Source organism: Chenopodium album, chromosome 15 (genome assembly GCF_948465745.1).
Source record: "Chenopodium album chromosome 15, dcCheAlbu1.1, whole genome shotgun sequence".
NCBI lineage: Eukaryota > Viridiplantae > Streptophyta > Magnoliopsida > Caryophyllales > Amaranthaceae > Chenopodium > Chenopodium album.
In genome coordinates this window covers 13,293,425-13,311,737 of record NC_137848.1, presented here as the reverse complement: position 1 = coordinate 13,311,737, position 18,313 = coordinate 13,293,425, and the positions used below count along the sequence as shown (strand labels likewise).

Genomic DNA, 18,313 nt, shown 5'->3' with positions numbered 1-18,313 from the left:
TCCCATTTCAAAGTTGGGATGATGATGCACTCACATGTCCCCTTTATGCCTTTGTGGATTTGTCATTTGTCAAACTAAGGCACCTTTTTTTTTTCCTCTTTTTTTTCTTTTTATTTTTTTTTTTTTGGGAAAATTCTAGTTTTTGTGGACTGTTTATGCTACTGTTTTTTTAGGCGCAATTTTATTTTATTTTATTTATTTTTTTTTTTTTTTGTGAAAAGAGGTGCAAATTGTTAATTCTATTAGTTTTTTTTTTTTTTTTTTTTTTTTTTTTTTTTTTTTTTTTTTTTAACCTATCATCAATCCACATTTACAGTGGGTATATATTCAACATCAATATCTTATATGCTAGTAAAAATTTAAATTCTTATTCATTTCGCAACCTCTATGTATATCCAATTTAACTTAAGCAAATTTAGTGAAATTGGTGGGTAACTCATCTTGTGCTTTTCAGGTCACAAATTTAAGTCTTACCATTTACTTGCACTTGGGAATAGAGACTTCTTTACCTTTCCCCCTAAAATCAAGCATTAACATTGTGTAGTTGAGTTGAATATTACCCATCTATTCCTTTATATAAATATGGCACTAGGTCGGGCCGACCCGAAGCCCAGCACGAAAAAAGCACATCACGGTACTGTGCATGTGAGTTGTGGGCCACCTTCATTTGGGAGAAGCATGGTAAGGCACGGTTGGGCCTGGCACGACAAAACATGCTAAAATAAATGTAATTTTGCTTAAGCACGCAAGCCCGGCACGGCTCAACATGTAATTATATACTCCTAGACCCTAGAGTATGTAGTACTCCCTAAACCTCCCATGAAACACAACGTTTCAATAACCCACTACACTCCACTACCTACCAGTAACTTCCCCTGCCCCACTTATATATACAAAAAAAAAAATCAAATAATTATTTTCATCTAAACATCTTCAAACTCTCTCCATTTTCTCTCTCCTCCAATTTCTATCTCATCTAAAGCTTTGAAACTTCAAAATCAACAACAATGTCCGATATTACTGACGAAATTGCTCAATCGTTGAAAAAATCACCAAAAGATCTCCGAAAATCGGAATTATAAGTGTTTCGGTTCCTATTTTGGAGTGAAAAAAAAAGCTATAAACCCTACTTTTTACTTGCTTTTTACGAAAGGAAACATCAAAATTAAATTTATTGTTCCAAGCATCCGTATAATTGTAAATCTCTATGTTGCAAGTCTCAATTTCATAGATAATTTTGTAATTCTAACTTCTAAGCATTTGTATAATAATTTCATAGAGTACTTAATGTATCAATGTAATTAAGTATTGTAATATAGTTTTACTAGTTTTTGTTAAAAAAAAAGTTATAAAATTGTTGGACACAAAAAAATTGAAAACAGAGTTTAATTGTTAGAATTTTCTTGAAAAATTAATTTGTTTCATATTAATATAGAAATGTAAATTAGTTCGTAGTAGAAAGTTATTTTTTGTGAATGTTCATTTTCATTTTGATAAATTTTTATATACATATTAATACAAAGTCAGTCTAATGTTAAAATATATATATATATATATATATATATATATATATATATATATATATATATATATATATATATATATATATTGGGGCCAAATGAAAAGTTCCTTAAAATGAGAAGAATGAGAAGGATTTTATGTGCATATTTTTTAAAATAGATGTGCAATTTTATTTTATTTTATTTTTACTGATTTTCAATGTGCATATTATTTATGCATAATGTGCATTGTGTTTCGTTTTTGCAGAAACTTAGAAGTTGCAGGTCGAATATTAATGCATAATGTATTGAATGTGCATAGTTATTGAGTCAAGTGTGCAAATCATTAGTGCTAAAGCTGCATATTTTTTTTAATTAAATGTGCATATTGTTGAATTTTCTCCAAATGAGCTATGTCTATTTAGAATTTATACTTTGGGCGATTGATTGATGACTTTTACAATCCATCGTTGTTAAGTTATAAGATTGATCATTTCTTGGGTAAGACATCCTTATACATTGCGAATAGTATGCATAAAATATTTGACGCTACGATTTGGAAATGCAATTTGATATAAAAAGATTGTGAGTATTGAAGTCTAGAGATACCTAACATCGAATTCATTGTTCGCAAGTCGTTCACGGCCAGTAGTACTTTATCATCTTCGGATTAATAATTTAAAGCTTGAACTTTGAACATGCTTCAATGGAGGAGAGAGAATTAATCGTGTAAAATTGGAAAACAGTGGGGAAAATAGATGAAAATTGAATATGCATAATTTTTGAGTTAAATGTGCATAATAATAGTACTGAAGATACATTTGGCATAGGTGCAATATGAATCGTTGGATTATTTGGACGTTCAAGATTCCTTCTCATTCTTCTCATCTATATATATATATATATATATATATATATATATATATATATATATATATATATATATATATATATATATATATTAATTTTCATTCTTTTTGATATCTACTTAGAGTGGAAAATTCTTTAATGAATGTTCATTATTATTTTGGTAAATCCATAATATGATTTCTATAATTCATTTTTAATAAATTATATGTTCACTTTCATATTAATTGATAAACATTTTTATTGATTTCCATTTAAATGATTCTCATAATTCTTTGAAAGCTGAGAAAAAAGAAAACAATAACCAAAAATTTGGGTTTGTGACTTGAAATGAAAGTAAAATTTAATTAACAAGTAATATATATATTTTTTTAATGGAACAAGTAATATTAGTTAGTGTTCAAATACATAGCACATAATGTTCATTAATATAACACTTAATGTTCAGTTTAATAATAATCTATTTTCGTTAACAGGTAGACCAAATAAAGAAGACTGATGATGCAATACATTGCTCAACTAATGCTGATTGAAGAAAACGATGACTCTACAAATAATGGAAGAGTGGCAAGAACGAAGACGTTATAATATGTTCATTTATGGATATATATGTTCATAGTTGGTTGATAAATTAAAATTTATAGATATTACTTGTGAACAGAATTACTCTACTACATTGTTTAAGTTTAAATTATTTACGTTTAAAGTTTGATAAATATTATTTATTTACAGAATTATTTTTACAATGTTATATGAAAATTGCGAGTAATATGTAAATTACTATATTAATCAATTTTGATCATTTACAAAAATTAAATGATCACTTTCATAAACTTAAATATTCACTTATAGAATATTAGTAAAACTAAATGATTCCTTATAACCACTTAGTGATCACTTTCAAAAACTAAATGGTCAATTTTACAAACTTGAATGTTCACTTACAGATAATTAAAAAAAAAAAAAAATCCAATAAGAAAAATAGTACTTATAATAGCAAAAGGATAAAGATATTATTTTGAATATTAGGTTCTACTTAATCATTTGTAGGAATAATTTGTACATTTTGAGAGTTCTTGGAGGAATTTTAGCACTCTTTTAAATAGTAAGAGGAGCTTGATCATTAGCTTGAACACCTACAGTAAAATAATTGGAATTTGAACTTTTCTAGGAACTCTGGAGGAACTTGAGCATTCTTTTGAATACGGAGCATTTTTTGCAGCACTAGGAGGAACTTGAATTGCTTCTTCTTAGAACAAATAATTATTTTCATACATATTGAATCGTCTCTTCATCACCTCTTACTCTTCCCAACTCTAACTCCAAAACCTTCCATAAATGCGTATTCGTTATACATTTCGCAACCTTCTTCTTCAAATTTAAATTGTTTCTCCACTAAAAAAGATTTACTTGTTTCTTCAAGAATAATAACATTCTTTTATTGTCACTGCAATAATAAAACATGTAATTAATGAACATATATATCCAATAGCAACAATGTTCAATTATAATGACGCATTTGATCAATTAGAGTAAAGTTACCGTAGAGTATATATAAACACAAAGTATTGGGTGCGGAGCCGCACCCAATATTTCGTCAGTCGAGAAATATCATCGTCATCTTCTTGCGACGATGAAGAACAAGTTTCCACCCGATGAGAAGTTGGTGGTGGTTACAGCTAAGGAGAAGAGAGAGGTCATCCACGGCGGAAGAGATAGAAAGTTTAATTGCTTGAGATTCTTGGATTTTTCGAAAAATGCCCAAAAAATTGAATTGGGGCTTTCTTATGTGATGTATAATTGTTGAAATTGATTGTCCCATATGATTGTATGTTAAATTGTGAGCATTTTGATAACATATGCATGTATTTTGGTTGAGAAATGAGCAAGTTATGTTATACCATGACCTTGAGTATGAGATTTTCAATGGAGGTTCTGCCATTGTTATACATATCATCAAACAAATTATACATATTCTCAAACAAGTTATACATATCCTTTATTGTCTTGATGATATCCTCTATTGGCTATATGATATCATGTTTGGATGATATCCTCTATTAGCTATATGATATCCTTTATTGGCTAGATGATATCCTCTATTGGCTATATGATATCATTAAGCCATGATACCATATAGCCAATAGAGGATATCATCCAGCTAGTAGAAATATCATTCAGCCAATAGAGGATATCATCCAGCTAGTAGAAATATCATCCAGCCAATAAAGAATATTATATAGCCAATAAAGGATATCATCCAGTAGAAGATATCATCTAACCAATAAAGGATATCATCCAGCCAATCGAAATATCATCCAGCCAATAAAGGATATCATATAGCCAATAAAGGATATCATCCAGCCAAGAGAGGATATTATCTCGCCTATTGAGGATATCAAAAATCCGCATTTTGTCAGTCCAGACTGACGGAACATTTCATCAGTCCGAACTGACACAATACCTTCTCATATATAAATGAACATTTATCTTTACATAACTGAACATTATAATGACACAATAGAATAACAAATAATAAAATATGTTCACTAACTAAAAGCCTAAAATGTATATGAGCAACTGCAAAACAATGATAATCATTAAAATTCACATGTAAATATATATATTCATATACATTTACAATAAACATGTTATTTACTACTTAACACAAAAATTAACATTACTATTACAGAAGTGAGCATCGTTTTAACTATAATTGTTCATATACAACACAAAACTGGTAAAAACAATAGAACGATAAAATTATAATAAACAGCTATAAAAGTTCTTATAAGATGCACATAACCGGAAAAAATATAGAATATTAACATTAAATTAAATAAGAGTGATAATTAGAATTGAATAGTCTAATAACAAGATTACAATCAAACTATAAAATAAGAACAATAACACGAAATAACAATCAAATAGAAGCACAATAACAACCAAATGTATACATCAAATCATCATAATCATTAAAAGAAAAATTGAAAAACAAAGAATTATCAAAATTAAAAGCATTACAACCAATATTATGAAATCAAATCTTTGTAATTAAACAATAACAACAATAATAATAAAAAAATAATAATAATAATAATAAAAAAAATAAAAAATAAATAAAAAACAGAGCATTATAAAAATTAAAAATCAAAACAAAAAAAAAACCGATTGATTAATTAGCATTAACGGTAGAAATTACTCACATTAATCCTTAAATGAATCGAGTAATCCAACTCTAACAGAAATAACATATTTACGATCATGATCAAAACCAACTAAGCTAGAAATCTCCATGAAAGAAGAGAGAGAAAATTAAAAAATAAGAAAAAAAAAGGGAGAGAAATCTTTGTAAAAGAGGGAGAGAAAATGAAAAAATTAAGTCTGTACATGAAATTTTTTGCAATATGACAAAGGGAGCAAAGTAAAAATGACGTAGTTAGATGGGGGTGTAGGAAAAGTTGCAAAAACTAGAGTCTAGGAAAAATTTTGTGCTCGACATGATGTTGTGTGAGCATGGGCCGTGCACGGGCCAACCTTTTAAAAACTTTGGCCCAGGACAGCACAACACGAAACTTGTGGGCCGATCCATGGGCCGGGCCTAACACTAAAGCACGTGGGCTTGGCATGAGGTACGGCCCAGAGCCATCTTTACCTTTATACCCTCTTGGGAGTTGGAGTGCTATTATTATTATTATTATTATTATTATTGTAAAAATAAAAAAAACTATTTCCTCTAGTTTTTATTAATTGTTACAATTTTTTGTAATCATGCTTGTTAATGCATCAAATCAATGACTAGTAATTTAAATTATCAATGAAAAAAAGCTAATAAAATTAAACAAAACCTCACTTAACCTTTTCTATTTTTATTTATTTATTTATTTTTATTAATATATCATCAAAGTAGATTGTGTGAGTAGTATGTAAAAAAGCTTTCAAAAAAAAAAAGTAGTATGTAAAAAAAAAATGTAAACAACTAATAATAATAAAAAAAAAAACAGGGATAATATTAGATAGTTTTGCGTACAAGGTGGAGAGCAACCGAGTAGTAGATATGGGACAATCGGTTGTATGCAAAATGGGGCGGGTAGACATTACATATGATCACAAATCACACTTAATATGCCTTATAACATCCATACCTACTTATTGCCACTAAAAATAATAACCATACTCACTCCAACAACTAGCGTAAGTGCGATACAAAATCCATGAAATTATACCCACCATCTCTACGACAATGTACGTAGGGGTGGATCTCACAACAGTCATCTCAAAATGCATCAACAAAATTGCAAGTACCTAGCTCATCAGGGTTAATCTTGTACAACATGTTTTGATTGTCAGCATAACAAACAAGATTTCTAAAATGTCATATTCTCATTAGAATTTTATACAAGGGAAAACAGCTGCTCAACAACAGAAAAATTTATTCTAATTGAACTATTTCTTTACTCACCTAACTGATCAACTTGGATTGTTCTGTTCTACCAATTTTTTTTAAAAAAGAAATGATCGAAAATAGAAAGAAAGAAAGAAAAAAAAAACACATGTTAATTGATGTTCAAACACACCTCATCTAAATATTAACAATCCCATATCTTCGCTATATTTTCTCCATCAAATATTCTCTCAAGTATATCAACAACTCCTCTAGCCTAAAAAGGCCTGTACAAAACAGTTCTGATTGCTTAGGCATAACAGAAAATGCCCAACACTACGTATACAAACCATATCTACTACAATACATAGTACTCGTCACACCAAAAATAATGAAAAAAGTACTTTGTAAAGCCCACAAAAAAAAAAAAAAAAAAAAAAAAAAAAAAAAAAAAATTGGGGAAGGGGGAGGGGGAGGGGGGCGGCCGAAGGCCAATATTACTATATATATATATATATATACGCGGATTCAACTTTTAGCACTCAAACTCAGCACAGATCACACACATACTTCGACTGTTTGAAGCATGCGGTTTCATCTGTTAACTATTGGCTTCTCACATGTTGAGAATGTTTTTTGTCCACTTAGGCTTACTGATTTTTAGATTGCGTTCAAACTAAGCCTTGGAGATTCAGCCTCTCCGGGTTGACCTCTTCGATGCCTCCGATCCTGCAAATCCAAAAAATATGCCTTTTTACTGCCTTTGTACCGGAAATGATTGTTTTTTTTTTTTAGTTTCTTATACACAAGGATTGGAACAAGTAAAATGATCTCATTTTAGTATGCTAATTTGAGAAAATTAAAATACTATCCATGTTTAAGTAAAGTCAATGGGAAGAATTATGAGAAATCCGTGTACAAATGTAATGACTTCGAATTGTAGAAAATGTGCAAATTGGACAGGGTACACCTAGTTTACAGCTAGTAAACCCTTGAAATTTTGACGCTGAACATTTTGACGTTTCTAAAAAGTTAACAGGGCCGATTTAATCCATGTATAAGGCTAGTTTAAGGATAGTATACCTCACGAGGAACAGGATATTCCTCTGATTCAAGCATTCGAGCAACTTGACCCATTCTTGGCCGCTTTTCAGAATCTGGATCTACACACCGCAATGCAGTCAAAAGTGCTCTCTTAAGAGCCCTTGTTGAAGGTCTAGTGTCCATGTTGGGATCTACTACCTCTTCTGCGCGCCTGTTACCAACCATAGTTTTAAGCCAGTCCACTAGGTTTACCTACAGCCACACAAGAATGATTTACAATTGTTATCAGATTTTACTAATGTTGAATTCTTGCTCTATTATTAACCAATGATAATGCTGATTCAGACCAAAAAGTCTAATTTAAAAAATAAATAAATAAAAAACAATGGCTTCAGTGTAGTTTAATATAGTGTAAACTTGTTAAAGTTGCATGATTCTAGAGCACAATCACGATCAATTATTCTCCCTCAAATTTGAACTAAACAACATTTAAGTGTCTTGTCTTTGAGCTTTTCATATAGTTTCTAGCAGAATTTCGATAGGCTTTACCTCATTCTGGGGACGAGCGTAATCTACTGGGTCCCTCCCAGTAATAGATTCCAAGAGAACAACCCCAAAACTGTAGACATCACTTTTCTCGTTTAGAAGGCCACTATTGGCATATTCTGGAGCCACATACCTGCAAGATGGCAAGAAAGCAAGATACAATACGATTATTCACCGAGTATATACGTCGTCTTTTTATTTATTTCATAATCTTTTATTTCAATAGTGAAATGGTTTTATGGTAATTATAGAATGATGAACTTTGGGCGCAATTAGAGAGCAGAGGATCAGCTAGCTAGGAGTTAAAAAAAACACTCACCCAAATGTGCCCATGACTCTAGTAGCAATGTGAGTTTTTCCAGCACCCAACAGCTTTGCCAAGCCAAAATCAGACACCTTTGCATTGAACTCATCATCTATTAGTATGTTACTTGATTTGATATCTCGGTGCACAACCTTAGGCTCAATGGCTTCATGCAAGTAAGCAAGGCTGTAATGAATATTTGTATTAGTAGTCTCAAATACATGAACTTTGCACTTTATAATGACTTGAAGTTTTCAATTATAAACAACTTACGCCTTAGCAGTGCCAATAAGAACCTTCATGCGAGCTTCCCAAGTAAGATTTCCATATTGGCGCATTGCACCATGAAGCCATTGTTCTAAATTTCCATTATTGACATACTCATAAACCAGTAACCTACATAACATTTTCATTTTGTATTAGTCAGCACATCTAAGACATGTCCTGTCTACAATGAACTCAACCAATTAACGTAGAAAGAAGTATCTAAACACTATTTTAATTCAGGTACTAAATTGGGATATCTTGCTACTGGAATAACATTATTTCGAAAATAAGGCATACAATGGAGTCTTAATTAAGCATTTTGACCATATACATCTCTCAAAATCATTTATGAGTGAAGGTTTTGCTTTTATATCTACAGCAAAAGCAAAAGTATTTACCTGTGAGTTCCTTCAATGCAGTATCCAAGAAGTCGAACTAAGTTTTTATGTCGAACATGACCAATAGCCTCCACTTCTACCCTGAATTCTTTCTCTGCTTGTCCACTGCAATTCAATTATCAAAATTATTACATAATCATCTTGCAGTCCATGATATCATAGAATCAAATCTAACATAAACTCAACAAGTAATGAACACCAAAGTAAGCTGTTTTTTTCACCTACAGGTTGTTAAGAAGCCTCTTTATTGCAACCGGGGTCCCATTAATAAGCTCACCCTGGTAAACAATGCCATATCCTCCCTCACCAATGACATTCTGTTTGGAAAAACGGTCTGTTGCAACTTCAAGGTCTCTTAGAGTAAACCAGTGACCCCAACCAAGACGAGATATTTCAGGAAGTCCAGATAGTGGAGAAGGAGCACTTATCGGATGTGAAGAAGGCTTATCCCCCATTGGAGACCCAACACTATCATTTTCGAAGCGTGTAAAAGAGCCTGAATGCTTTCCATTCTCTTCTGTTTTGATTTTATCAACACTTGGATGAACTAAAAGCCTGTCTGAATCCTTTTCTTTCAATTTTTCTACAACACCATCGGGATAACTTCCATACACATTTTGGGAAACATGGTCCACTCTAATTTCACGAATTTCCTTAGAAATCGAAGGAATTTGGGTAAGAGGTAAACTGGTGTTAGCTCTTCGTGATTTCTTCCTCGCAGTAAGGCACAGATAGAGCAATATGGAAAGGATAATTACAATCAAAGCGCCAATGGTTACTCCTATTAATTCCCACAACCTCACACCAGCAACTTTTTTGGACATTCCAGCGTTGAGTTCAGACGCCATTTTAGTCGAAAATATCGAATAATGTCCTACAACACAACAACAGTATGGTTGGAAACCCAGAAATACAAGCCTAAATGTATAATTGCACACTTCTATAGTTCTACATTACTGTTGACAATTTCACATACCATAATTCAAGTCATATTTCATAACAAAAACATATAACACCAAAACTTATCCTTTTCATAATCTCCCACAATAAATGCAAAGTTCTACATTCACATAAACCTCAACCTGAAAATCTACATAATTTGATAGCCAAGAAATGTGACAAATAATAGGACAAATACAGCATAAGAACAAACAAAATCTTAGCTAAATAATTTGACCTCACTCATAAATAATGCAAACACAAGACAAATTGCAAAATACTAAAGCAAAATTCTGAACATATTATACCTTTTTATCAGAATTCAGCCCCTCCTAATATGAACAAAACTCAAATTCTGGATCTAGTACTGCAACAAAACAACAATCATTCTGAAATTTAACAAACACCCAGATGCCAAAATCACTCCCATTGATCAAAAATCAATGAAAAAATGGCAAAATTCTTGAAATTATGAAATGGGTAATTGAAATCTTAACTTAAAAAAACCCAGAAATAATGAGAAAAATGAAAAGGGTTAGTAGCTGTTGGAAAGAAAAATTGTAAATTTTGTGAATGTGATGAGGTGGTGGTGAACTAGGTTGTTGTTGGAAGAAGGTTTAAAGAAGAAGGCAAAAGAGTAATCAATGGTAGGTTGAGTAGAGAGAGAAAGTGATTGTACTTCCTTCCCTTTATTGCCCCTGCCTTCTTCTTAAGTTTGCAATTGCATATAGTAAAAGAGAAGCATGAAAATGGAAGCTTCCTTCTTTCTCTCTCCTCTCTTCTCTTCTGAAAATCAAAAGAGAAAAAAAAGAAAAAGATATTGAGATCTCAATTCTCTGTTCATGAAAATGATTGCTAGACAAGTCCTCTGGTTCACATTCCATTATACACGAGTAAGGATACTTTAAGTCGTTAGAGCTTTCTTTTTTTATTTTATCTGAGGCTCTCTAAACAAAAAATATAAATAAAAATATTTTACGTAATATTATATACACGTGGATGTATCTAAAGTTAGTTGAAACTTAGTTAATTGAGAAAATTAAAACACCCGAATGTAAAATAAATACTTTCGAAGTTTTGTGATGATAAAATGAGGTTGAAATAATATCGACAAAAGTTGTAAATTTAGAGTAGGTGACACCTAAATAATCAAGTAACAGTACACGTACACCCGAATGTATAATAGATAGTCATAAGCCGTGATTATGATAAAAAAAATATAAAAAAAAAAAAAAAAAAAAAAAAACAAGGTTTAAAATATAAAACTAAAAAGGTTGTGTCGGTTAAAATTGATTAAGTAAAGATGGGGTAGTTGTTTAATCTTGTTTAGGAGTCAAACTATAAAAATCAATACTACCTGAAGAAGGAGGATGAATTTAATAAAATAATAATAGTGCAATAATTAAAGAAAAAGGGAAGAGTATTAAATGTAGAAAGAGAGAAGAAGGTGGTTCCGTTACAAAAATGAGTTGTTTAAATGAAATCAGGTGAAGGGTTAACCTGAAGAATAGACTTACTGCCCCACTTTATTAAAGAACACAAGTAGTAGTACTATTGACTATTGTATATTTGTATGAACTTAATGCAAGTATGGAACTCAGAAAAATTCAAATTTTATAATAAGTATTTTTTTAAAAAACAAATTTTGTAATTTTAACTCCACGTACGAAGTATTATTTGTTGAATTACATTAAAATTATTTGTTTAATTCAATTATTTTAGTTAAAAAAAAAAAAGTTAAGAAAAAATAAATTCTAATAAAATTGATTTTTAAAGAATTTTTTTTCATGGTAATATCACTAATTATATAGTTACCTTTACATACACCTGGCAAACGGGTTATTTGGGTCAAGTCATTTTAGGCCAGCTAACATTCAGGTCGAGTAAAGATCAGGTCGGGTTAATTCGAGTTTCGGGTATGATTCGGATCAGGTATCGAGTCGATTCGGGTCGGGTCTGTTTGGGTCATACAATTTTCGATTGAGTATGTTCGGGTCATAATTGGGTCGGGTCATATTTGGGTTGTTCCATTTGTGGATCAAGCTCAAATAGATAATTTTATATTTTATTTTTATTATACTCCGTAATAAGAACTATCAATTCATTTTATGAGCTTGGCTATGATTGGAGATGTAAAATTAGAGTCATTTTTAGCACCAAACATTTTTAGTTCAGCTATAAGGTAATTTTAATTAAGGACATTTTGGGCATCGCGTTTGTTCAGGTCAAACAGTTTGAGTCAATTTTTGGTCGGATCAATTATAGGTAGGGTCATTTTGGATATCGGGTCAACTTCAGGTCGGGTACAATTAGGTCGCGCGAGTTAGTTCGGGTCAGGTACAATCAAGTCGCTCGAGTCAGTTCGGATGTCGGGTCAAGATTGAGTCAACTCCATTTCGGGTCGGGTTTGGATCAAGTCAATTTTGGGTTTTGAGACTATGTTTTTGGGTCGATTTCAGGTCATAGTTTGGGTTATTCGGGTCGGGTTATCGGATTTAGGTCAAGATTGTCAAGTTTACCTTTACCTATTATAATTATAAATAAAGATGGCACTGGGCAGGCGGGCCTGAAGCCCGGCATAGGAAGGGCACAAAAAAATCACGACACGGCATGGTACTGTATGTGTTTGTCGTGGGTTGGACCTGGACCACCTTTATTTGGGAGAAGCACGATAAGGCACGGCACGGTCGGGCCTGAGCTGGTACGACAAAACATACTAATAAAATCAATGCAATTTCGGTTAGGCATGCAAGCTCAGGACGATGACACGTGGGCCTAGGTCGTGCACGAGCCAACCTCTTGAAAACTTTGGTCCGCCACGCGTGAACCGAGTCATGGGCTGGCTCTAACTAACCTTTATTAAAAGCATGTGGGTCTGGTACGAGGCACAACACGACATGGCCTAGAGCCATCTTTAATTATGAGTGATTTAAAATGTAAAATTTTTGCAAAGATAATAACTTATCAGTAAAAAAAATAGAAGTGCCAACTTTTATACAGCGATTATATCGGGTATCGTTTGGTCATATAAATGTAATTTTACATACTTCCTCTGTTTCTTTTTAGTTGACACGTTTCTTTAGTCACGTTTGCTAATGCACATATTCAACCATTTATATCTTTAATTATTGAAAAGCAAAAATCATAAAAAGTTGATATTTTGAAAATATATATCGTGACGAATCTAACATATCCCACATGACTATATTTTTCATTACGTATAAATCACAAAATACGGTCAAAGAAAAGTGTTTGAATACTGTTAAAGTCAAAATGTATCTACTAAAAAAACGAAGGTAGTACGTGTTTTTTAAGTTGTGCTAGCTTTCAACACTATTCATTCTAGGTTTTTTTTTTTTTTTTTTTTTTTTTTTTTTTTTTTTTTGAGGAAAATCTATTCTAGATTTAAATGCACGTTGCCTAATCACTTATGCATATGCATTTGTAATTTTGTACACATGTCACCCATTTTACATACATTTGCATGGAAAACATTAAATTTTAAAGGTGAATAGAATTATAAGTAAGAGTATTTTAGGTACTCCTTAGTTTAAGTGGACACCAAATTAAATTAATTAAGAGTTGACTTTCATAATAGAGATTAGACATTCACTTTGACCATCTTCATCTTTGACTATATATATAAGGGTAAGGATATATTGTGAACTCTTATTAGATTCTTACCATGCCCTAACATATAGTTTTCAAATTATAAATATATTTTTACTGTGTGTTTTTTATAGCATTTACTATAGATAATGATTACTACTTCAAAAAAAGAAAAAATAAACACTAATTTGACATTAGAGCAAGCTACATTTATCAAAAATTAAATGTTGCAATACATAGTTACGTATGAACTTCATGCATGCAGAAAGGTTATTTTCACTCCTATACAGAATACTCAACCATAGCAAATATGGACGTGCTAAATGAACAACAAAATTTAGTGAAATAAGGAAAGTGTGCGTGGATGATCGCTTTTACATAAAATGGAATTTAAATTGGCAAAATCTAAATACTTGTAAATTTCCCTTGTAATAAAGATTGAAAAACTGTTGTCAATTTGAAAATTCATTCATGTATATATCATAGCTATTTATAGTTGGATGATAAGACAATCTTACTCAAAAAAAAGTTGCTTGTGGAAACACCGAGTTAAGCATAAAGGAAGGACCTCACTTTTCACATTTTTCACTTTTAAGGATCTTTCACTTTTTTTCACCTTTAAGGACCTGTGGTTAGTTTTCCGACCAGTTAACCCACCTGAGCTCCGGACAAAAAGTGAAGTCCTTCAAATTGAAAACTTAAGTCCTTCAAATACAAATGTTAAGTCCTTGGAGCATTTAATATATCAAAAACTTAATACTTTTGGTTCCTATATATTGTAAGATTTGTAACTGTAAAAGTAATAATCCATGCGTGATTGAAATCAATCGAAATTAATCATATTTGACTCAAATTTTCAGCTGATTAATTTGCACTATATTATAACGATTGAAAAATCAATTACAAATATGATGATGATTAATTAATAAGATCACAAATTTTCCAAAATAAGTGTATTTTTATAAGATCGAGATTTTGAGGTTAATTGTGATCTCTTTCCACAAAATACTGTAGTTCTCCACTTCTCCCCGTCTTTGCATTTCACTTGATCCACCATCCTCTAGATCTTTTAGTAATGATGGATCATATAATACATAATAGAGATGAGAAATATCCAATTTTAATTTCTAGGATAGATCAAGGAGAAAGGTAAATGTGATGTGATTATATTGAAGTACGATTATACATTATTTATGACATACATGTTATTACATCGGAAATTTTTAGTAAATTGTAAATTACATCTAATTTTTGGTAATGAATTAAACAATAATGTGATTTTGGTTTAATTTGAGTCGTCTTTCCAAAACTCAAATTATTTTGCTAAGATTATTTAAAAGTTGAGATCATTCATAATTATGAAAGTCAAATCATTTATTTAATTTAAATTAATGGAGGTGTTACTATTATCAATATTTTTCATTTGATAAATTTTATTATCTATCACATCAAGTAGTTAGACAAAGTAATTGAATTTGAATTTTCCTCAAATAATAGCAAATTTCTGTACTTCAAAACTGAACTCGAAGCTACTATTACATGAGATAGCAAATTTAATGTGTAATTAAATTAGCTTAAAGATAAGGTATTAGCTTAGTGTATGTCTATTACTCAATAATTCAATATCGTTCAAGTGACCATTTCCAACACATAGGGGCAAAGATCGAAGGTGATATAAGTTAGCACATTGCCCCAACAACTATTGAGATTGACATTTCACTTCCTTTTCTCATAACTTCATTAATAGTGAAAGTGATAAAGACTTATTATCTTCTAATAGAACACATATAACATAAACTAAAAGAGCCTTATCTATCATTGCTTACTCAAAATACTACCAATATAGTATATGGACATTTGCTATTTTTATAAATTCTTTGGTGATAGCTTGCTCTACCAAATGTTTGATTGAAAGAGCGTTTTATGCAGTTGATGATTTTCGCTTATCTAAATTAAATATTTTCTAAACAAACTTATTTGAATGTATTAGATATTGATTTTAGATGTAAGTTAACTTGAACAATACATATTTTTCATGAATTAAAATGATTTTAACTTATTTTTAATTTCCTGATCCGATGATTTTTCCTAATTTAAGTTATTGAAACTTTAATTATATCTCTGAGTTTTTACCTACTCCATATTTGGACTGTCTAATGTTAATAAAGAAGAAAAAAAAAAAAAAAACTTATTTAAACTCATTTTTCTCAATTCAAATCTAGTAAGAATAAGGTGAGCGAGTAGATTAAAGCCAAACACAATTCAAATAAAAGTGTTATGTATTAGCTCATGTTCTCTTCACAGGCCATAAAGAAAACAAATACTTTTATTTGTACACAATATAGTTTAATTTTTAATATATAAGATTCAATTATTGCAAATAAGTTTTAATCAGTGAAAAAGGCAATATTCAATGAATATCAAATTTTAGTACAGTACAATTCATATAAAATTATAAAATATGTTAATAAAATTATTACAAGTTAAGGCGATAAAATGTGACTAATTGCTAACAAAATTAAATCAATTTTTGCCAAAATAATTAGTACGTAGTTCATACTTCATAGTACTCTGATACTCTCTTGCAATTTGAACACAACAAACAATACTAATACCTTACTATTACTAACTTAATTTGTAGCAACATTAATACGGAGTATAAAATTCATTATTTATATGAAGTTAAACCTTTAACTATAAACTTATTTTATTAAATAATATAAGAGAGGATAATTGTCTATATAAATAATACTCTGTAATGAAATTGATAGAGTATTCAACATATTTCTGGGTCTCAACTATCAGCTTAAATTTTTGGTTGAGTTGGGGCCTGCTCTGATTGACGAAACTGAGTTGAACTGAACTAAGCTAAATTTATTGGAGCTGAATTGAACTGAACTGAACTGAATATTTTATTAGAGAATGAAATTAAGAACTGAACTGAACTAAAAATAATCTGAAGAGAACAGGCCCTTGATCCCTTAACATGGTATGAGAGTTAGCGTGACACAAACGTCACGGTTCAAATCTCATTCGTCACCTCTCCTTTCAAAGTGGAATGTTAAACTAACGCTGGCCTAAGATTTTGGTTGAGTTTATCATTTAATAGAAATGTTAACAAGAAAAAACCGTTACCCTATTTTTATCCGTTCATGAATGCCAAAAAGATCCATATAATAATGGTATTGGATATTTGGATGATTACATCATTGATTACAAGATGGTGTAAGTGGTAACATTAATTAATAAATAGCAATTACTCCTAATGAATATCCTACAATTTATCTCAAAATACGTATTAATATTAGGCAAAAGCTAACGAACACCCCGGAGCGTTGGATAAGCTAGCTAAAAGTATAAACATTAAATTAAAAATTAATATTAATTATACCGATCAACGCGTGATTTTATCATGATTTCCCAAATTAATACCACTTTAAGTGATATTTTAATTGTTTATCCAATGTCCCGGGGACGTTCGTTAGCAAGATCCTTAATATTATATTCGTTCGTGTATGTATTAAGTTATTAATTACAGTATGATTTATGACAAGGTGTGTGATATCACAAAAATTTGTATGAGAAGATGATGAGTTGGGTGCGTATTTGCACATGCAATACAACTACAAAGTACAAGTTGTTGAGGAAACTATCAATCTTACGCAAAATCCCCGTGCTCCTGCCCTGTAATTATCGTCCACAACGTGCCTCTCTTTGCGCCCTTCTCGACTTCAAGTCTTCCCACTTTTTTTCAAGGTCTTCATTCAACATCATATGATAATGATATTGTTCTCTAGAGCTTGCGAAAATTGACCAGGTTGGTAATTTTCAATTCTTATTAGATTGATGTGAATAGAAGTAATAATACTTTTTTTTTTTTTTTTGCTCTTTTTTTTTTTGCTCTTTTTTTTTTTTTTTTTTTTTTCCTATTAAGTATATTACTCGTATTGTTATTGTTTAAATTGAGCATTGAATTGGCCGATAAATACATGGATTTATAACTTAATTGTATATTGTTTTCTTGATTACTTATAATGAAACATCTAATATGAAGTACATATTGTGACCAAATTCTCCCTCCATAATTTTAATCCCGCATTTAATTCTTTTTATTGTATTGTGATTTATTATGACTTTTGTTATAGAGTAGGAGGTAAAGCATGTGACACATGATAATTTGACATTGGAACACTAATACTATCACAACTCAAATTTCCCGACAATAGATTCCTAATCAAGTCATAACTAAAATTTCTCGCAGTGAAAAATAAATAAAAAATAAAAAACATTGCTCACTTTGCCCCTATTCACTTCCTTGTGGTTCACTCAACCATCATATACGATCAATAACACTAATTTAGGACAAACATGAGTTGAGTGAGTCAAAACCATCAAGTAAGGATTTTTTCTCTTCAACTTATTTCAAATACTTATTACTTATTACTTAATAAGTTCA

The 18,313-nt window shown here is 30.7% G+C and overlaps 1 protein-coding gene across 1 annotated transcript; it reads right to left on the bottom strand.

Annotated features, from left to right (window-relative positions):
* Positions 1-6,608: 6,608 nt before the first annotated feature.
* Positions 6,609-11,098, bottom strand: LOC145581952 (putative receptor-like protein kinase At5g18500). Its single transcript, XM_081638994.1, has 8 exons — positions 10,557-11,098; positions 9,535-10,183; positions 9,310-9,414; positions 8,918-9,040; positions 8,660-8,830; positions 8,344-8,473; positions 7,834-8,046; positions 6,609-7,479 (listed from the first exon to the last, which is right to left on the bottom strand). The coding sequence occupies exons 2-8, from the start codon at positions 10,155-10,157 to the stop codon at positions 7,411-7,413; spliced, it is 1,434 nt and encodes a 477-aa protein (XP_081495120.1). The 5' UTR covers positions 10,158-10,183; positions 10,557-11,098; the 3' UTR covers positions 6,609-7,410.
* Between the last annotated feature and the right edge of the window lie 7,215 nt (positions 11,099-18,313).